Source organism: Rhagoletis zephyria, unplaced genomic scaffold (genome assembly GCF_001687245.7).
Source record: "Rhagoletis zephyria isolate East Lansing unplaced genomic scaffold, Rhagoletis_zephyria_1.1 Rzeph_scaffold_05272, whole genome shotgun sequence".
NCBI classification, from domain to species: Eukaryota; Metazoa; Arthropoda; class Insecta; order Diptera; family Tephritidae; genus Rhagoletis; species Rhagoletis zephyria.
Genome location: NW_016162355.1, coordinates 15,710 through 38,218, shown reverse-complemented (window position 1 = coordinate 38,218; position 22,509 = coordinate 15,710). Strand labels below are relative to the sequence as shown.

The window sequence follows — 22,509 nt, the reverse complement described above, 5'->3', positions numbered from 1 at the left end:
GCATCACTTATTCAGTCAAAAACTAAGGTAACACCGCTCAAAACTGTGTCAATTCCGAGACTGGAATTATGTGCGGCGGCGTTACTGGGTAAACTCATGGCGAAAGTGAAAACCTACTTCCACGCGGATGCTCCTGTTTTCTATTGGACCGACAGCACAGTGGTTTTGAGTTGGATACGATGCCATTCCACGCGCTGGTCCGTGTACATCGCCAATCGCGTAGCTGAGATTCAGCGCATATCTGACGTAAGTCAGTGGAGGCACGTGCGTTCAAGCGAGAATCCAGCGGACTGCTTAACACGCGGTCTGACTCCAAGAGAGCTTAAAGCACATACATTTTGTTGGGCCGACTTGGCTTACTGGGCCAATATCGAACTGGCCACACGAGAACTTAACTTTCGAAACGTGTTTAGAAGAGCGAAAATCATATATCGCTTCTCACGTAACTACGTTAGCTTAAAACTCTATGGAATACCCCGATTTTATTTGTAAATTCTCTTCGCTCTCTCGGCTTGTGCGCGTCACCGCGTATATTCTACGCTTTTATTATAACTTAAGAGCAGCGCTGCAGCAACACAACATAGAGAACAATTTATGTGAGACGGGCTTTCTAAAATCACGCGAGATTAAACACGCACTCGCTGTAATAATCAAGCAGGTACCCAAGAGATACACCGTTTGGAAAATTAACAAACTCTTAACAAAAAGAGTAAAATTCTTCAATTAGCTCCTTTTCTGGATGGTGATAACTTGCTAAGGGTCGGAGGTAGAATTTCGAAGGCGAAAATTACATTTGACGTCAAACATCCAGTGTTATTATCAAAACAATCATTTTTATCGTTTATAATATTCACAGACGCTCATCACCAAACTCTACATGGCGGCGTTCAGCAGATGCTTTCATTTGTATCTCAACGTTACTGGATTCTATCAGCGCGCAGCTTAGCAAAATCCGTGCTCCGTAAATGCGTAATCTGTTTCAAATACACAGCGAAGGTGCATCAGCAGCAAATGGGAAATTTACCCGCAGTTCGTCTTCAACCAACTAAACCGTTTCAGCACAGTGGACTCGACTACGCTGGTCCCATAACACTAAAGCTTTCACTACTTCGCAAAGCGGCAACCACAAAGGGCTATATCTGCCTGTTCATTTGCATGTGCACGAAGGCCATACACCTTGAAGTAGTTTCAAGCTTAAATACTGACGCCTTTATCGCCGCATTTCGTCGCTTTATATCAAGGAGGGGTCGATGCAGCGATTTATACTCTGATTGCGGTACTACGTTCGTAGGGGCTAACAAAGAGCTAAAGATTTCCTTTCAGCAGCAAAAGGCTTCGCTCCCCGAACATCTTGCTGCCGCACTTGCAAATGAAGGTACGACATGGCACTTCATTCCGCCCGCTTCACCAAATTTCGGAGGCTTATGGGAAGCGGCGGTTAAGTCGCCTAAACATCATCTAAGACGAATAATGCGAGATCGGGTGCTTACTTTTGAAGAACTCAGCACGCTTCTTGCACAAATTGAAAGTTGCTTGAATTCTCGGCCGCTCTGCCCATTGTCAGCATATCCCACTGATCATCAAGCGTTGACACCTGCACACTTTCTTGTAGGTGAACCCACAACTTGCGTCTCAGAGGAGAGCCTGCTTGACTCTAATATCGACCACCTGACCCGCTGGAAACTAGTTGAGCGCCTAAAGCAACATTTCTGGCATCGATGGGCTAACGAATACTTACACACTCTACAAACTCGCACCAAGTGGACACAAGTTCAAAAAAATCTTCGCGTCAACGACATCGTTTTGCTGCAACATGAGCGTAGCGCTCCTGGCTATTGGCCGTTGGCGAGAGTGCATGAGATACATCCCGGTGCAGATGGTCTAGTAAGGGTCGTTACGCTTTTCTGTAATGGCAAACTTGTGAAGCGGCCGATTTCTAAAATTTGTTTGCTGCCCATCAATGATAACACTGACACCACTGCCGATGTTTTGTAACTTAGCCAGCTTGTTTCCCGCTGACATGATGAACCTTAAAAACTTGGTTTTTGCTGCCGGAGAATGTTCAATATTATTGCATAGTATTTTACTTTCATACTGACTTTTGCAGCTCTGTAATATTCGTACAACATTGGAGCGCTTAAGTACTCATCAAAACACCTTTCTGGAATTGCTGCAAACCCTTTTTACCTGGTATCACCACTTCTGACATGAACTCACTCATTTGTCGCAAAACGTTGTTTTGGTTTTGCAACTTCAGACCAAATGGCTCCTTTAATTTAATTTAAAATATGTTTTCTAATTAGAATATTGTGGTTATGAAATTTACCTTTCCAGGGTAGTTGAAGGTTTCCACGGACGAGTTGAAGACATCATACCATCATCATTAGCTGAACTAGATCAGCTGTCTCAACTGGATTCAAGTGAATAACAACGCCGTATAGCCATTGCAGTCGTGTTCGTGCACCGCCATAATTATGCGTGTTAAAAGATCTACATTGATTTTGCAGTCAAACCCCTTATTCTAGAACCCGAATTTTCGTAGTTCGTAATTCGTAGCTACGCTACGAAAAATGAAAAATCCACATGCTACAACCCTTGCGGAAACATGTGCAGCATTGCCAGCTATCAGTTGTTTTTCGAAGATAGCTGAATGAAGGAAAACAAAGTGGAAAGGAATTAAAAAAACACTCATCTTGTGCTTGTTTATTGTAAAATTGGTTAATTTTACATATTTCGAGGAAAATTATGGATTCTGATGTACATATTTGCAACTATAGCAGCAGAGTAAGCGGGCGCTATGGCAATGGATTCACAAAGGTATGCGAAGCCGTCGGGCACAGTAACCATGGGCGCATCTATGTCAGCTTCTTGGTTGAATTCTTGAACCACAAGCCAGAACTCCTCCTATGCCTGAAGCTCTGGTTCTCAATNCATATTTGCAACTATAGCAGCAGAGTAAGCGGGCGCTATGGCAATGGATTCACAAAGGTATGCGAAGCCGTCGGGCACAGTAACCATGGGCGCATCTATGTCAGCTTCTTGGTTGAATTCTTGAACCACAAGCCAGAACTCCTCCTATGCCTGAAGCTCTGGTTCTCAATCCAGTTAATGCAATAACAGCTTCTTCCAGGCCATTGAAAACATGCACTTTGTTAGGTCCACCATCGGCCGCGCTTACTAAGTAGAATTCTCCTTTCTGTGTTGCGGGGAAGAGGCGTTTCCGCATGTCAAAGGTATATAACATTTCTTGTGCATATCACTCCGGCAACGCCGTCCACAGTACTTTTGCGCAGAACCGACGTCGAAATTTGCAAAAAAGTGCATAGTGCAAAGTGAGTTTATTAATAAGCTAGTGGTAGGAAATTTAAAACATTTATCTTCAATAAAATGTGAATGTTCTGTACCAATTAGTGACAACTTTCGAATCGGCATCGGTTTTGTTGACAAATGATATGAAATATTTTTAAGTCAACAAGTGCGACATCGATCCGAAACTTGTCGCTAACTGGGTACAAAATCTCCCCCCTAAAAGGCTTTTTCATTCGTAAAAGCATTTTTCTTGAACCTTGGATCAACTTAGATTAAAACTGACAAAATAATATTTCTCTGTTGCGATAAGTTCAAGTGTTTTAGCCGATATCATATAAATTAGTAATTAAAATTTTTTTCTAAACCAGAAATGCATATATTAACGAAGGTTTAGGGCCGGTTACTCAATGTCTGGTTAACACTAATCTCCGGTAAAACATCGTTATCGACGTTACCGACTCCAGGTTATATGCATTGAGACGAACACGTCGATAATGATGTTTAGACGGAGATTAGTGTTAACCAGACATTGAAAAACCGGCCCTTAGGGCCGTTTGCACCATGTCTAGTTAACGCTAACTGGAGGTACATCCTTCAGTTAAGCACATCCACTGCTTTATCGATCACATGTTATATGATGGGTGTCGATAACGTCGATAAAGATGTTTAACTGGGAGTTAGAATTAACTAGACATGGTGCAAACGGCCCTTAATGTTAAGAATCGGTATCGGGTACCGAAAAGGAAGTATTGGGTACTGAAATTTTTTTAAGTATTGGGTACCGAGTATTGTGTACCTAAAATTCAGCACATAACTAATTCCTATTTGTAAAAAGGAAAGTTGCACTTATAGTGATGTCTCCTTTCTAGTCGGCTTAATAGAACTACATTTAACTGAACGAGATGGGTCGCAGAAAATCGAAAAGAAAACCTCCACCAAAAAAGAAAAATATTGAGCCGTTGGACCAGCAGTTTAATTGCCCCTTCTGTAATCATGAAAAGTCCTGTGAAGTAAAAATGTAAGTTATTAAATTATGGGACATTTCCCTCTAAGTTGATGTTATAGTGCAGTTTTAGCGGAACCTGCCCAAAAATCATCCAAAAAAGTTGGGAGGGCTACCGCGTGTCAACCCTCATAATAATCTGCAAGCGGAAATTAACTTTTTTAATTCATTCCAAAGTTGTTTGTAAAAAACATTGCGTTCGTTTTGATGAATTTCAAATAATTGTGGTAATTCTGCGGGGTACAACTGCGGAACAAGTGAAGTATAGCGGCCGTTGAGGGAAAATATAAATAAAAAGTATATAAATAAAAAGTGGGCGTGGACCGCACCGTTTTACTGATTTTAATCAAGGCGGATTTATGGAAGGGGATGTTACTGGCGAATTTAGATTAGAACAACAACAACCACATGTATTTTGTATTGCTGGTGTCATGGTTTTTTTTTTTTTGGTTTTGGATTTGGATTTGGAAAAGGAAATGAGTTCGGTGGACGGTACTGAACCACCGATAAACTTAAAATGAAATGAATGAAATTTTGTTAACGTTAAAATTTGATTTCGGCTTTTTGAAAGAATTTGGTAAGTTGAGTGATTTTGCTGTAGTTGAGATCGTGAAGGATATCGTGGAAGTTGCCATTATCTCTGAAGATATCGAGGCCCTCCCGAGCGCTATTTAAAAAGGAGCAGTGGAAGGTTTGATGTATATAACTGTATTGCATACCACATCTACATATGTTTGAGTTTCTGGCTTTGATTCTATAAAGATATTCGCTGTCATAAGTACAGCCGGTGAAAATGCGATTGATTATTTTGGTGTCTTTGGCATCTAAGTGGCCATCATGAAACCAGGTTTTCTTGGATTTGAAGGGGAAAATCTGCGAAAAAAGATTTGGTTTAAGGGAAGAGTACGCTAGAAATTCTTCATACCATCTTTGGTAAATTTCATTTTTGATGTTTCTTAGGGCCTCCTCATTAGTGAGTTTAACATGTATTTCTTCATCCAGATTGAGTGCATCTTTGGCTAGCTCATCAGCTGTCTCATTGCCAGGAACCCCCTTGTGGCTTGGTGTCCATATTAAGGTCACCCTGTCATAATCTGTCTCTAGTATAGTATTATGAATATCGCTGATAATATAATCATGATACAAAAAAGAAGGTAGTTCCATTGTCACTTTTTCGTCGCCATATTAACAACCTGACAATTAAGTAGATTGTGACATTTCGTGCTACCGTATGCAATATCTAAAATACTCTAAATTTTATTATTAATTTTTTATTTATTTACAAACATTTTATTCTTAAAATCGAAACTTGAACTAGCAAAAGGTATTTTGTTATTTGTACAATAATTTTGGGTTGTTGTGTCACAAAACTTAACCCAAAGCAAAAAATTTTAACACACACGTGTTGTCAAACAATTAAACGTAAGTTTAAAATAAAAATTTCAAGTTTTCAGATACAAATTTATGAATAAATTCGGTTTGAATTATGGACCTTCTTGTAAAAAATACTGTGGTCAGCGTAGCCGGAGTTGGACTGATGAGAGTTATTTTTCTAAGCGCTGCCGAAATTTTACCCAATTTGTCAATGGGTCCGTCCCTCCGTCTCCGCTCCCCATCCCAAAACCATTGCACAAATAACCGAACTTTTTCCCTTTTGTATTTGAAAGAGCATGCTCAATAAGTTGATAATTGTGTTTCTAGTTTTCATACTAACAATAAATCAAATTTTGTTTCACACCAACTCCAATATTGAGTAAAATATATTTTAATTTTATCCAAAGAAACAACGATATTGGCGAAATATACTAGAATTGGATAATACTCACTTCTCTGAAAGTCATGACGCCTACGGGTCCCAAAGTAAATTCAGTTTTCACGTTACTTGAAAGACATGGACAAAGAAAATATCGAAATTATATCAGAAACAATCGTATCCGATATAGAAAACTGTAGTAGTCCTGACTAGCTACATTGTGTAATAATCAGATGACATAATGACACTAAACAATTTTAAAATATGTTCACTAACTACTACTTTTATTAATGTAAAAATAAAGATTTTGGCAAGTAGTTATCGAATTTAATGTAAAATTTAAACAATTTTAAGATAAAATATTAATTATTTTTAAAAGGTAAATGTTAATGCAGCTATTTTATTTATACTCCCAAATTTATGATATAAAATCCCCTCTACCAAAACATTTAAATTGGGTAACGCCGCTTCGATTTTTTTACAATTGAGCAATTGTCAAAAATCTCCTTTTTAATCAAAAAGTTGTTTATTGAAACTACCTTCTTTTTTGCATCATGAATATAATTTTGGGTTCGTTTTTTGATTAATAATTGGCATGCTACTAGACTGTCCGTGAAAATGACTATTTTACTATAATTGTGTTGTTTAGCCAGCTGTACAGCTTTTAAGATAGCCAAAGTTTCTCCGAAACTGGAGGAAGACTTAAAGTTTAACTTGCAGGAGTGTTTAGTTTTGTTCGAATAGTTGTAAATTGCTATTCCAGTGGCTAAATTGCCAACTGAGGCGTCTGTAAAGAAAATTTTGTACCCAGCCAAATCATAATCATGAACCATTTGTCTATAAATGGTTCTGATGGTTTCACTAGGTACCTCAGATTTTTTGTTATAGAGGGTTTGGGAGATTATATTGAGCCTAGGGTTATAAGGAACAGTTTGATCGGTTGTCCTGAGGTTGGCGAAAATATGTCTAAATTTATTAAATATAAAACTATAACTGGAATTTACACTGGGACCATTGAATAATTGTTCTTTAAGAGTTTCGTCAAAAGTGATGTTAGTAATTAACTCCTTAGCAGTGAGCCAATAGGCTCTCTCACCGGGTGGCAGCTCATTTGCCACCGCATATATAAGGGGGACCGGTGTGGATGGATTTAACTCAAGACTCCTTCTTAGAAAACTGTTCTGGTACGTTTGGATCTTTTTATTTGTAGTTTTGGCACAGTTTGACATGGAAGACCTGCTGTATTCTATCTTGCTTCTCACTATGGCGCGGTAGTAGTTGAGGGCCACCTTAGGGTGGAGACCTGCTTTTACCGTGGTTATACATTTAAATAGATTTGAATTTTTTTGTGATTTCTTAACAACATCGTTATAGTGTTCGCTAACCGCTAACGATGCACTGATGTGTCTGCCAAGGAATTTGAGAGTGTTAACCTGTTCGAGTCGTTGGTTGTGAACCATTATATTAATGGGTTTTTTTCCTGCTTTTGGAGAAGTGCATAATTTTAGTCTTGTCTGGGTTGAAAGATAGGTTTAAATTGTTGCATAAGTTTGAGAAGTTGATTATTTTATTTTGAAGGTTGTGAACCGCTATATCCAGATTTTGATGAGATGACATCAATACAAAGTCATCCGCAAATTGGTACACTTTGGTATTGGTGTCTTCAATGGAATGGAGCTGTTTTGTATAAATGTTGAAAAGCAGGCGTGAGAGACAACTACCTTGAGGGAGGCCATCATTTATATCAATGGTGTCCACCCCAAGCACTAATTTTCTTAAAGCCAAAAAATTTGAGATGAATTCAATGTAGGTCGGATGCAAACCAATCGTGGTCATGATTATTTTGAGTTGTTCAAGACTGACACAGTTATACGCATTACTGATGTCAGTTGATACGATAATAGTTTTAATGCCTTGGTTTTTGAGTATGGCAAGATCATGTAGCATATAGTTTATACAAACAGTGGCGGATTTTTTCTTCCTATAGGCGAAAGAACGGTTTGGTAGCAGACTCTTCTACAAAATTGGAGATTCTGTCTTTTATTACCAAATTTATACATTTCAGAAAAACTGGCAGGAGGGCTATTGGTCTAAAGTTTTTGTAATCCCTCAGGTCCTTGTCCCTTTTGGGGATGGGTACTACACTGATAGTACGCCACTGTTCAGGAATCTGATTCGTCAGAAAGACATCGTTTAACATTGTGCGGATGTTGTTCAGTGATTGGTCCGGTAGTGCTTTCAGCATGCTATATGTGATACGGGCAGCCCCTCCAGCAGAACTCCTCTTTTTTTTTTTTAGTACCTCGTGCAGTTCCTCAAACGATATAGCCAGGGTGTTTGCAGGCATAATCTCCTGATTGATTGGGAAGTTGTGGTTGGATCCTGGAACTTGACTTTTTAAATATTGAAGATAGTTCAGATTGTTTACATCTGACCAGGCTCCTCTATTGTTAGTTTTAAAATCTCCTCTCATAGCTTTGACAAAACGCCATGCTTGTTTTGTTGTTGGGTCTTCATTCAGTTGATCTATCCTGTTCTGAAAGTTTTTCTTTTTCGCCTCTTTTACCTGTTCTTTCCAGTCTTTCTTTATGTCAAGCAAATTTTGGAAGTTTTGTGGAGTAGGTTCTGTTTTGCACTTTTTATAGGCAATTTTTAGAAATCTGAATGTTTTTGTTAATGAGTCGTTCCACCAACCTTTTGGGCACCTGTTTCCTTGAACAGAATAGGTGGCCGCATTTAGCTCTTCTTGTAATTTGTGATGAATATCATCGACATTAGGGGGTAGATTAAGATGTTCTAATTCTTTCATGAGTTTGTTTTTGGCTAGAAATCTGGGCGAACAGTTTTCAATTGTGCTGTTTTCAATTGTTATAGGAAAATGGTGACTGCCCCCTATTCTAATAGGGTCAGTTTTCCATTGAAAGGACAGGTTGCTATTGGAGAAGGAGAGATCTAACACAGACCCATTAGGGAGATCAAGGTTATTTCTAAAGGTAATTGAACCGTCATTTACCGCCCAGAAGTTGTATTCCTCTATAATTTTTTGCAGATTACCTCCACGACAGGTGGTTATCTGGTCGCCCCATACTCTGGCCCTCGCATTGAAGTCACCTAATATGAGGACATTTTCAAGATTTTCCAGAAAGGATAGCAGTCTGTGCATCTCATTTCTAAAAAATTCAATGGGTATGGATTGTGGGAAGTAGGCTGCGCAAAATACTAAGTTTGGTTTAAGGTTTTTTGTTTGAATCGTCAGTATGTCGAGTTCGGAGCTGAAAATCAATTTGCGGAATTTTATTCTTTTATTTAGGACTATGGCTACACCTCCATATCCATCATCTCTATTTTTTCAATTATATTGAAGTCAGTAATATTTCTGTGGGGTTGTTCATTAGAACTGAAAATTTCGCTCAAAACAGCTGTCATAGTTGTATTGATTTAGAAAAAAATCGATTGTGTCAATGTTTGCTTTAAGGGATTGGCAATTGTATTGGAGGATCTTCATCATACATTTTGCGGGGGCACACTACACCCTTGCTTCATGGTTTCTAGTTCATCTTGTATTATTATTTGTTAAAATTTTTGTTTTAGTTGTAAAATTTCGGTCAGTGGTTTGCTCAGTTGCTCATCAATGCATAGAGTTTGGGTGATTTTGAAGAGGTCACTAAGTATCCTCTCCATCTCTGTTACCTTGTTTCTAATATATTCTGGTTTGTCGAAAACCGGAGTTGTTTCGATACTGTCACGTCTATTCGTGGACCTCTCGACCGTTCTACCACTCGTGTCTTGCCTTGAGGTTGCTCTGTTAGCTACCCAACTGTACTTAATTTTAGTCATCCTCCTATTCACACTGTCATCTCTGTTCTTTGTGTTGCTTTCTCGGGTTAGAGCCGGGAAAACTGTGTCGTCAGCAGCCAACAAATCAAATTTGTTTTGTCTATTTGGAAAGTAGGTTTGGAAAGTTTCTCTCCTGGATATTTTTTTAACAGCCCTAATATGATTTACCATCTCTTCTTTTTCCCATTCTGGGCACTTGGTTTTGTCTGCGGAGGTGTGTTCGGTGCTACCGTACAGAATGCACCTCTTTCTGCAAGATTCCTCCTTACAGCTGGCTTCACCACACATAATACATCTCTTTTTGGACTTGCATGAGAATTGGGTATGACCTAACCTACCGCAATTCATGCACTGCCTTAGAGGGGTTATATAAAAATCCACATATAGTTTTGTGTAATCTAAGATAATATATCTAGGAACTTCTTTTCCAGTAAAGCCTAACTCAATCGTGGTTGTGGGGGCGTAGGTGTTGTCTTCAAGCCTACGAGAAAAACGTTTCACAGACATAATCTGAGCGCTGGATATGGCGTTAGCCTTGATTTCAGCGTCGGTGTAAGAGGTGGGGATGCCTCTAACGACACCATAAGACTCCAAAGCGGTTTTTGGAATGAAGGGTTTAAGCCCTAATTCGCTAATTTTTTTGTTTAAAATAAAATTATTTGCAGATGCGCAATTTTTAAAGGTCACTTTGTAGAGAGTTTTGCCTATTGACTGTATAAAGTCAATATCTTTGATGTTCAAATGTTTAATTTTATTGAAAAGGGTCAATCCATTGGTTATTTTATCATTTTGAATGTCTTTGCATTCAGATGAGTCCACTAAAATCAGAATTGGGCCAGAAAAATTTGGCGGATATAGCTGTACGTCATTTAAAATTAGCGTGTCATTATTTTTTACCTCCACTGTACCTGCATTATGTGAGCCATCGGGCGCACATAGAGGTATTGTGTTGCCCGTTATGTTACCGTTTGACGCGTCGGCGTCTTCTAACATTGCATCATCTTGCACATGCTCGTCAAAGTTGATTTCACCAGTTGTACTTATTTGGGCTTTTATCTTTGCCAAATCTTGGGTCTTTAAAAATTTCACTATTTTAGCTTGCGTGTCTGTCTTGAGCTTCCTGCCTTTAGCAAGATTAGCGCTCGAGAAGACCTCAAAATCTTCTGCCGTAGGCGTCTGCGACGACGACGTCGACGACGCCATAGCGGCTTTTCTTTTTACTGCCTTTTGCGGCAGTTTTGCACTTGTGGTTTTATTCCAGTAAAAGGAAAAGATTTTCCACACACTTCACGAAAAAGAACAAAATCACTCACCTGCAACAGCGTTTATCCTTTAGGTGGTTGTTAAATTATAAAATGAAAGATGAAAAGGCCCGAAGCCAAAACCAAAAAAAGCGTATACAGCTATGTATGTGTATAGCGTTTGCTGTACTTCACAGCTATCAAAACTATATGTACAGCTACTCACACTTAAAGTGGGACACTGCACTAAAATACTAGTTTTGTATTCCTCGCATTAAATACACATTGTAAATATTGGAGAAATTGCCAGAATTGCCTTTTATTTTACTTCACTAGAATAAGGTTTTACTGAAATTGTGTGTTTTCTTTTTTTCACAGTGTAAGTACAAAAACATTTGCATTTCTACATCTTCATCTAAGCTTCGAATGCTCACATTCAAAGTGGGACACGTGCATTTTTTTGAAGTACCGCTATCTTTGATGTTCGCGATCAGCAATTGCGAGCTAAAATCAGTGTTTTATGATATTTCATTGTGGTAAGATATTCATTTCTTCAAAATGTCACAAAAAGGTCAAACTACAATTGAAGAAAGACAAATTATTGTAAACAATTATAAAAACAACAAATCTATCCGAGAAATAGCAAAGATAGTTAATAAGAAGAAAAGTACAGTGTTTAATATTATAAAACGCTTTAAAGCCACTAATAGTGTTGAAAATAAAAAAAGAAATTGCGTGAACAGGCGCAAATTATCCGACCGGGATAAGCGATATTGTTTGAAACAAATTGAAAACGACCCGCTTTTATCAGCAGTTGACATCCAAAAAAGCTTAAAAGAGATAAAAAACGTAGAAGTAAGTGCTGAAACAGTCCGCCGAGTCTTAAGGAGCAACAATTTACACGGAAGAGCCTGCCGCCGAAAGCCTTTGATATCGGCGAAAAACCAACAGCTGAGATACGCCTTCGCTCAAAAGCATGCAAATAAGAATGCAACGTTCTGGTCAAAAGTAATTACTTTTGTTGTAAATTTTTCCAACTTTTTTCGATTCTTATAATATCTGCGTAGGTTCTTTTTACAGATGAAACGAAAATAAACCTCTTTGGGCCGGATGGAAAAAGATTTGCCTGGCGCAAGCCTCGCGCTGAATTTCAGGATAACGCCATTAAAAAAACCGTGAAGTATGGTGGTGGCTCCCTTATGATATGGGGGTGTATGTCAGAGTCTGGGGTTGGGAAAATACATTTTGTGAATGGAATTATGGATGCGAAGTATTACATTGACATTCTGAAAGAAAACGTGAAATAAAGCGCCGAAAGACCCTGGCATAAAAGACGACTTCGTATTCTACCAGGACAACGATCCCAAACATAAGTCCTGGAATGCACGAAATTGGCTACTCTATAACTGTCCAAAGGTAATGGAGACACCTCCTCAGTTTCCAGACTTAAATGTTATAGAACATATCTGGGCAGAGTTGAAAAAAGGGTAGATAGATAGATAGAATGTTAGAGGCTGTGCACTGCGACCTTAGGTCTATTGTGCCCTCGGAGCTCATCATAACACATCGTCCAGTCCCAATGCTCTGATGAATCCGAGCAGTTTCGAGGGAGGTAGAGAGTGTATATGCGTAGCCTCTGGCCACATCCTTCCCAGGTGTGTTAGCCTTCTTCTCGCAACCGCATCGCACTCAAATAGGATATGCCGCGGGGTTTCTGGTTCCAGGTTATGCATATGGGCCCGCAGTCTGCAGTGCCCCGTTAGCATTCCTGTCAAGAATCTCAGGTTAGTCTTTTTAAGGGTTATAAGTTCCCTAGATCTTTTGGGATTATATCCTCCAAGAAGTTCTTTCGCCTGCCTTAGCCCAGGCGTGTTCTCCCAGTGTGCTCTTCTTAACCTTCGCTCTTCTGCTCTTAACTCCTCCTTGATTATATGAGGCCCCACTGCAAGGAAGGGTTCAGGGCCTATGGGTCGAGTGGCTGCGGCCTCTTTTGCTAGTCTGTTAGCCTCCTCGTTTCCCTGTATGCCTTTGTGGCCCGGGACCCACACCAGTTGTAGTGTGTTGTTTTCCCCCAGGGTGTTTAATCTCGCTCCACATTCCCATACCACTCGTGATTTAATCTCACACGAGGATATGGCTTTTAATGCGGCCTGACTATCGCTGCAGATAACTATATGCTGCAGTCTTGCTTGTCTCTGCAGAATTATTTCCGCGCAAACACTTATGGCGTAAACCTCCGCTTGAAATATACTGGGGTAGTTTCCCAGGGGGATGGAGATCTTAGCCCTAGGGCCAGATATTCCAGCTCCTATCCCTTCGTCGGTTTTTGAGCCATCTGTGAACCACCTTTGGGTGTGAGCCCTGAAGGTGTTTTCTAAGATTGTCTCATTCCAGGTCGCTTTGTTGCCTAGTTCGATCCTGAATTTCTTCTCAAAGATTGTCGTTGTACTCATGTCATCTCTGTTGAGCTGGGAGATAGGGATCTTAGATCTAATTTCATCTCCCAATCGGCTCGAGATCACTTTCCCTCTGCCAGTGCCCTCCTTCATGAAGTTGAGGATGGCTTTTTTGGCGATCTGCTCTATCACTATGTGCAGTGGCGTCAGGTCCAAAATGACCTCCAGGGCTGCGGTGGGGCAGGTGCGCATGGCCCCCGTTATACATGTGCACGCCAACCGCTGGAGCCTAGAGAGCGATGCCCTCACTGTGTTGAGTGTGGTCCTCTCGGACCATGCCACCGCTCCATAAGTAGCTATTGGCCTGACTATCATGGTGTACATCCACCTTAGGATATAGGGGCTGCATCCCCATGATTTGCCGGCCAGTCTTCTGCACACCATTAGCGCCCGTGTGGCCTTTGTGACAGCGTACTCAACGTGCTTCTTCCATAAGACTTTGGAGTCAAGAATGACCCCCAGATATTTTACCTCATTGCACATTTCTAGCTCTATACCTCCCAGTGTTATGGAGTGCATGCCTGGGAGGTGCCTTCTCTTGGTAAACGGAATGATGGCGGTTTTGGCGGGGTTGATGTTGAGGCCCACCGTGCCGCACCATCTTTTTGTAAGGGTGAGTGCTCTTTGCACTATGTCGCAGAGGGTGTTCTCAAATTTGCCCCTCGCTATGATTACTATATCATCCGCGTATCCTTGGCACATTATGCCATTATTGGACAGTAACTCGAGTAGTTCATCTACTAATATGCTCCATAGGAGGGGGGACAATACTCCCCCCTGAGGGCATCCTTTAACTGTTCTCAGCTGTAAGATTTTATTTCCTACTGCCGTTTCTGCTAGTCTGGTTCGTAGCATTGTTCCGATCCACCTTCTGATCGGGGCGACTACGTTTCTCTTCTCTAGAGCTCGATCTACTGCCTCATGTGAGGTGTTGTCGAAGGCTCCTTCAATGTCTAAGAATGCGCAAAGCGCGACCTCACCCCCCTCAATTGCATTCCGTATGGTAGTTGACAACTGGAACAGCGCAGTGTCCGTTGACCTACCGGCCCGATAGGCATGTTGCCCATGGTGTAACGGTAGCGAAACCAGGGTGGTGGTTCTGATGTGGTTGTCTAGGATTTTCTCCATCGCCTTTAGAGCAAACGATGTTAGGCTGATCGGGCGAAAGGATTTCGCCTCTGAGTAGTCTTTTTTGCCAATTTTGGGTATAAATTTGACATTGGCCCTTCTCCACAGTTGTGGGAGATATGCCAGTGCCAGACTTTCCCGCATAACATTGGTTAGGATCGGGGTTAGGAGATCCAGTTCTTTCTGGAGTAGAATCGGCCATAGACCGTCTACCCCAGGGGTCTTGTAGGGCTCGAACGAGTTAATAGCCCATCGCACAGTTGACCGGGTGAACAGACGCCTTGCTGTCCCCCAGTCCTCCGCAGCGGGTCTATAGGAAACGTCGCTATCTTCTGCTACTGGAGGCAATGCTCCTGGGAAGTGGGTTGTTAGTAGAGCCAGAGCTCTCTCCTCCTCACTTCGAGTGTAGCTTCCATCTGGTTGTTTTATTGCCATATGGCTTTCAACTGTGCCTCTAGCTAGTGCTCTGTGTAATCTGGCCGCTTCCGGAGTGGAGCTGATGCCTTCACAGAATCTCCTGAAACTATTTCTCTTGGCTTCGCGAATCTCTTTGTTGTAGGTGGTTAGGGCTGACGAGTAGTCGTCCCAGTTCCCAGTCCGTTTTGCCCGGTTAAAGAGTTTCCTGACCTCTTTCCGGCGGCCTGAGAGTTTGGAGTTCCACCATGGGTTACGTTTTTGACCCCTTGGTTCTGCTAGTCGGCAGCTCGATACATAAGCATTGCTTATTGCCTCGTTTAGGCTGCCAACCTTTGCCTCCAGTTCCACCCATCGTTTCGCCCTGTTCTCTAACTTTATGGTACTTAGATTGGTTTCTAAAAAGTTATGATAACTAACCCAGTCAGTCTTCCTAGGATTCCTACTGGGTGTACCTCTGTTCATAGTGGCCTCAAGGGAGAACTGTATGATTCTGTGATCCGACATCGAGGGCTCCGAAGAGACTCTCCAGTCCGAGATCAAATCATCAGCCCAGCTGTTCCCGAGAGTAAAATCTAGAACTTCCTCTCTTACCCTAGTTACAAACGTAGGCTTGCTACCCACATTAAAGATGCTAAGGTCTTTACTTAGTAAAAATTCTAGTAATCTCTCACCTCTTCTGTTGGTGTCAGTGCTGCCCCACTGCACACTGTGCGCGTTGGCATCGCACCCAATGACCAATGGAAGGCATCTTTTTTGGCTGTACTCTACCAGTCTTTTAATTTCCTCCGGTGGTATGGCGGAATCGCCTGCAAAGTAGGCCGATGCGACTATTATCGCTCTTGATCTCCCGCACAGATCCGTCATTATCTGGATTGCCACCAGGTCTCTAGTCATAAACTCTGAAATGCAGAAATAGTTAATTTCCTTTTTTAGCATTACACAAGCTCTTGGGTTATCGCATGATAGATCCCAGATTACCTTAGTCGATCTCTCCGTCAGGCCCCTCACCTGACCTTTGTATACCCACGGCTCTTGCACAAGTACGATGCCCAGATCCTCCGTTGTGCATTTATTTGCAATAACAGCTGATGCGGCTATCGCGTGGTGGAGGTTGATCTGGGCAATTTTGATTTGTGGCGTGGTCATTTTGTCCTCTGGACCCTTGGCTCATCAACTTCTGAGAGCGTTAGGTCCTCCGGTTCTCTGCCTGGACTGCGAAGGTTCAGGCCCTCTGCTAGCTCCTCCAACTCTCTGGTGGAGGGTACTTCTTGGGTCGTTATCCGTACGGGTGGCTCTGTTGTCTCAGAAACAGCCGCGGAGGTCGTAGGCCCTTCTACGCGGTGTTCACCGACAACGGTATCTATTGCATTCGTTGCTCTAATCAACGCCGCAGCAGCCGCGGAGGTCGAAGGCCCTTCTACGCGGTGCTCGTCCACGGCCATTTCTTCGTCAACTGTTTCCTCACCTGTTGATGCCGTCTGTGCGTCTCCAGGAGCTCACTGCTTCCAAGGCTTCACTAGGACGTTGCCGTACCTAAAGTTCAGCCTGAAGTTCTGCCTTCTCATGCTGCTGAATGACTCTTCGTCAACAGCCACATTAAGCCTTAAGTAGCTGTCCTCGACCTTGGCCTCCATTACCCTCCAGAGGGATGTGTTCAGGCTCTCGTTTTGTGCTCGAAGGAGGCCTAGTGCATATTCCTGGCCCCTGTCTATGCTCCACGGGAGGAAGATCGTGACATTGTGCGTCGGTGGAATGTCATCTCCGCTCCTCGTGTACAGTTCTGGTCCTCCCCAGCCCTTGAGCGTGGGTACAGTGCGTCGCAGCCATTCGGCAGTTCCTTCGTCCCTGCAGTCCACTAATAACATGCCTGGCCTGAAGTAGACTCCCGTGAAGATAAGTGGTCGAGTCCACCCCCTCAGAACTTCATCCATTATGGTGTCCTGCAGAGTCGTCAGTTGCTCCGGGGTGAGAGACATGGCGGGGTACTCCTGTGGTAACACCGCTATTCGGGTTGCTCTCATCGCATCCGCGTAGCTCGATGGCTGGTTATGCCTGTCTTTTTCATGTCTCTGGCTGCTTGCCTGGGCCCTATTTTTAGTGGGCGAACTCGGCTGGTGATCTCTTGGACGCTTGGCTGGCTGCTGGTTAGCCGGTGGGCGCTGGCTGGTGTTGCGCTTGACAGCAGGAACCCTTTTCCCATCTGTCTTCACCGCCTCATTGCGTGCCGTGTCAGGACTCAGACCTCTTTCTAAGCACCGGAGGTACCGTGCTATTCCAGCACCGCTGAGGCCTCTTCGCCGCGGGTCGTCTCGTGCTCCTGGTTTTCCCAGGTCGGGCGCTATTGGTCCGCGCCTGCGTCTGGGGGCTCTTCGGTCATCTCCAGGGGCCATGCTGCTCACATCTTTATCGGTGTATTGGGTAGGCGAGGTTCTCTGGCCCTCGAGCCTTCCCTTCTCTTTCGGACCTTGCTTGTTGCGAGAGGGCGAGGTTTTGCGGCCCTCAAGCCCAGCTCTGCCGTCCATACGGTGGTATGCTCGTTGGGGTGAGGTCATACGGCCCTCGAACCTGTTTGTGGCGGTCCTGCTCTTCACATGCCGTTGATCCTTTGCATGGGGTGGCATGGCTTCTCTATCCTCGGCCCTGCCGTGGACCATATGTTGTGGTCGGTGCTGTCGCACAGGCGAGGTCGTGTTGCCCTCCAGCCTGTTGCTCGAGATTCCCTTCCCCTGGGTGTAGTGTGGCAAGGTTTTGTTTCCCTCGGGCACGTAATGATGACGCTTGCGATTCGTCGCGATGGTCCATTGCCCATCTGAGCTGCTGTCCGAGTCAGCATTCGGGTGTCTGCGGTCTCGTCTCTCTGGTTGCGATGACCTTGTCGTTGGGTCAGAGTGATAGTGGGAGCCTGGGGGCGAGGTCATTCTGCCCTCTAGCCTCCTGCTCGTATATTCCCTTCGCGTTTGGTCGTAGTGAGACGAGGTCATCCTGCCCTCGAGTCTCAGGTGTTGGGACCCTCCTTGCTGAAAGTTGATGGGAGGCGAGGTCGTTCGGCCCTCCAGCCTCCTGCTCGTGTCTTCATTGCGCGTGTGGTCGAAGTGAGACGAGGTCATACTGCCCTCAAGTCTCATGTGTTGGGATTCTCTTTGCTGCGGGTTGTGTGGAGGTGAGGTCCCTCTGCCCCCCATCCCTCTGTGTTTGGGCTCTTGTCTCCGTGCAGCGTCTGCAGGCGAGGTTTGTTCACCCTCCAGCCTCCTGCATGGATCAGCCCTATGCTGGTCATCGCGATGAGACGAGGTCATTCTGCCCTCAAGCCCCAGTTGTTGTATCTCCTGCTGTTGTCCGCCGGGGGGAGGCGAGGTCGTTCTGCCCTCCAGCCTCCTGAGCGTGTCTGCACGCCGCTGGGCGTCGCGTTGAGGCGAGGTCCTTATGCCCTCGAGCCTCCTCTGCGAGTCCTCGTGATGCCGGGGTTGGTTAGTCGCTGGCTCATTTTGTCCGATCCCGTGTTTTCTATGGGCTACTTCCCGGTGGTGGGAAGGCCGTTTTCGCTGGGATTCAGTGGTGTGGCTATCACCTGAGCTGCTATCGGACTCATTCCTCCGGCGCCTGCGAGTGTTTCCGCGTTTTGGCGAGGGTTTTCTTCCCTCCAGCCATATTCCTTCGCCTCTCTCGGCGGACCCATGCCGTTTGTGGTCAGCATATGTGCTCGGTTGCTGTTCGGAGGGGCGAGTTACGTTATCCTCGGCCACTCTCCAGTCTGTCGCTGTCTCATAGGCACTCTTTGGGTGTTGCTGGCTCGTGTCTCTCTCATCCTCGCTGCTTATTTGGGGTCTTTGTTCCCTGCCTTCACCGGCGGGCGTCTTCCCGCCTCTCTTTCGGCTTAATCTGCTTCTACTACAGGAGGGGCCGTCGTCATCGCGGGCGTGCTCGGCAAATAACGCCGCCTCTTCTGGCGAGAGGTCTTTCATGCAGTCAAGCCATCGTTTGGTTTTTGTGTTTTTATTTTTTTTCTTTTTTTTGTTGTTTTTGTTGCTCATCTTGTTCTTACGACCACCTGCTCGACAGGGCGAGCTCAGCGGTCAAAATATGGTTCCGGGGATCTCAAGTCGTCCGCCGTGGTAGCGCCCCTTGCCACGGTAAGGCCACCGTTACTCCCTGAGGCGGCCCGGTGTCAGGAGGGCGCCGTTATAATACAGCCGGATTGTTGACCCCCCTGGCTGCAAACCCTCCAATGGGCACGGTGTCGCATTACACCCTGGATTAGGGGGGGTGGCAGTTCTTGGTCGCTGTCCATCAGCGGGCCGCATCAGAGCAGTGCAGCGCGCTCGTACCATACCTGGGAGGTGCTGATACGTGCACGCTAGCACCCCCTGATGCGTCCCGGTTGATGGTTCAGCTAAGCCCCCGCACCAACGTCAAGGTGCCTGCCCTAGCGGGGGAAAAAAAGGGTAGCCAGATGGAAGGCCAAAAGCATTGCCGCAGTGAAGGATGCCGTAATAGAAGAGCGGTATAATATCGAACCTGAATTCTGTAAAAAGTTGGTGGAAAGTATACCGAGACGCCTTCAAGCTGTGATAGCGAGCAAAGGAAAGTCAACGAAGTATTAATTACTTATTTTATAAAAAATACATGTATGGAAACTGTAGTGTCCCACTTTGAGTGTGAGCTTCGCCTTAAGCAGTTTGAATAACAAAAGACTAATTTTAAAAAGCTCTTATGGCATTTTTTGAATTTCTTTATTTTTTTGTCTATATATTTCTCTAATAAATTGAATTATATTAAATGAAAATGCTTAAAATTAATCGACAATTTTTTTATGCCTTCTAAATATTCTACCATCAAATTTTTCTCTGTGTCCCACTTTGAGTGTGAGTAGCTGTATGTTGTAGGCGCCAAGAAATTACACCAAATTATGCGCAAGACTCGTCCACACTCACTCGTAGTACGACATTTCGGGAGTGAGAAAAAAGTATCGAAAAAACAGCTGATAGCTCTGACGTCATCCGTACCAATAGCAGTTTGTTTACATTTGGTTGTTCGTTTGTGCTATACTCGAAGTTATAAAACATGTAAATGTTCGCTATTTAATGCATTCAATAAATAAAACTTGATATATATATTCAACTCCGTGTTGTTTATTCTATTTAAACTATATAAAAGCTTTTCCGGCGTACAGACAAGTGAATGTAGCCTCTCTGAAAAGGGTCATGCAGGCAGGAGCTTTCCACGTACAAGACAATGTAATAAAACATGTAAATTTTCGCTTTTTAGTGCATTGAATAAATAAAACTAGGTATATTTAAATGTACTAATATGTATTTAATTCAGTGTTTTCCTTTTTCATTTAAATAACATAGTACAAGGAGTTGTAAAATAAAAAATGTTATGTTACTGTTTTAGTAAATTTTAATAATTTTTTAATTTTAATTTTAATTTTAATAATTGTTTTATTTAAAGTGCGTATTCTAAAAAACATACGTGCGCGTAAGAAGAGTTTTTTAATTTTTATATCGCATGGAACATGATCCGCTTTTAAGATATGGGTCTGCAGATAACTGCTGGCAATGAATAAACCGTCTTCATTAACCTCATCGAAAACTCTCTGCAATGCCCTCATGTTCGCCATCATTTCTGGAGTTGGTTTCGATAAGCCACCTTCGGTGACGTGATTTACCCAAGTGAAATCCTCCTCACCTGTCGCTCCCTCTCTGATGTTGGGAATCTGAGTGTGCAGCTTATGGCAGATATAACCTGCGAGATTCTCCAAGCCATCGTGCTCCAAAGATTCCAGTTCGTCATCTTCAACTTGCTCGCTCTCATTTTCTGGTTGCAACAAAAGGCCATTAAATATTATACCTATGGAAAAACACAAATGTTATTAATGTCGAGAAGGTTAAAATAAGATAGGATTCATAACTGTGAGGGAATTATCCGACACTTCAAGGTCAGGAGTGTCATCCACCGATACATTTGCGCTGTCAGATAACACACCTTCGTTAAAACCAAGTATGTATGCCCTTAGCCTGTACTTAAATTCCTGGCGATCGGGATGGTCGTGTTGGCCTCCTTTGCTTCGAATAACGCCAAAGAAATTTTCAAGGACGTCTTGATTAAGCCTGTACGTCAGGACATGCTTTATGTCGAAGCGACTTTTTAATTCCCCATGCAGCATCTTTAGGGCATTGTTGGACTGTAGTATTCCTAATATTTTAAAATTAAAATGTTTGTACATATGGTAAACAAATTTTATTATTTTTTTAATTATTACCTTTTTGGAAGGGTAACAAAGTTTGTTTTCCAATAACCCTCATTTCTTCCACCATTTTAGACATACCATCCAAGATGCCATCTTGGACGTCGAGAGCAAGACCATAAGCATGCATACGCTTCCTTGAGTCGGGATATGGTACTCTGACGTTCATAACGTCAAACCAGTCGTTGGTCTAAAAAAGAGATAATTAAATAATAAGAGTAATAAAATATAAAATGGTTTTAAAAGTAGCTATCGTTTTAAAAAGCCTATGACACTCCTCCCAATTATGTCCACTTAAATGACCGAAACTTGCAGCACGAGTAATGGCTTGAGCTATGGAATGCGAGAACAGTTTCGTTGCCATTTTGACTTTCTGCCGTTGGGCGCGAACAACATTAAGGTAACTACTATTTATTTTATGAGTTATAGATAACTTTGACGAAGTGCAAGATAATAGTTCCGCAATAATTTCCTTTTGCACTGGTTTATTGTTCATTGTAAAGCCATGGTCCAAATAATGGTTGCGCAGCAATTTGATAAGATGCGGTGCATCCGCAAAAACAAAAATAGGGTACTCATCGTAAAGGAACCTGAATTTCAAGTACAAAAATATACCTAGATGAGTATTCTATTCATAAACTATTAACATGTGCTCACCATGGATTTTTTCGTCGACTTGCAAGTCATTAAATAGTTTCCTATTTGCCCCGCCAAGATCGCTAACAACAGCGGCTACATGGTACCCGGATGATTGCAGTGTTTCTATTATGTGGAACAAAATCTGAGCAGTCATTCGACAATCGAATTCATAAAACAAGGGTTGTTTCCACTTAGCCATCAAACCTAAAAAATAAATACTTTTCAAATAATTATATTGCGATATTAACATAATGCACGAACATACCTCGTATCATAGCCACTTGAACGTAATCCACAGGAGCATATGTCGTGTCTGACGATTTGTCGTAGCAGAAACTTTTGCGCACCTTCATCTCATCAAAGCTCAATACACATATTTTCTGCTTCTCGGTAAGTTGGGTCGCAGCAGACAATATCTTCATTACTGGTTCGATTATGCCAGGTGCAATTGTGATTTTTGCCGCCCACCGTTGTAATGT

General features: G+C 42.9%; 1 protein-coding gene across 2 annotated transcripts; it reads left to right on the top strand.

Annotated features, from left to right (window-relative positions):
• Window positions 1-4,097: 4,097 nt before the first annotated feature.
• LOC108371861 (uncharacterized) lies at window positions 4,098-4,685 on the top strand. Of its 2 annotated transcripts, none has more exons than XR_001848793.1 (2): window positions 4,098-4,327; window positions 4,375-4,685. XR_001848793.1 is itself a non-coding variant. In XM_017627468.1 (2 exons), exons 1-2 carry the CDS (start codon window positions 4,212-4,214, stop codon window positions 4,588-4,590), a joined length of 327 nt encoding a protein of 108 aa, XP_017482957.1. In that variant the 5' UTR covers window positions 4,103-4,211; the 3' UTR covers window positions 4,591-4,617. The 2 variants fall into 2 exon arrangements, 1 of the variants encoding a protein (XP_017482957.1); XM_017627468.1 differs by having other exon boundaries at window positions 4,103-4,327; window positions 4,380-4,617.
• Window positions 4,686-22,509: the final 17,824 nt, after the last annotated feature.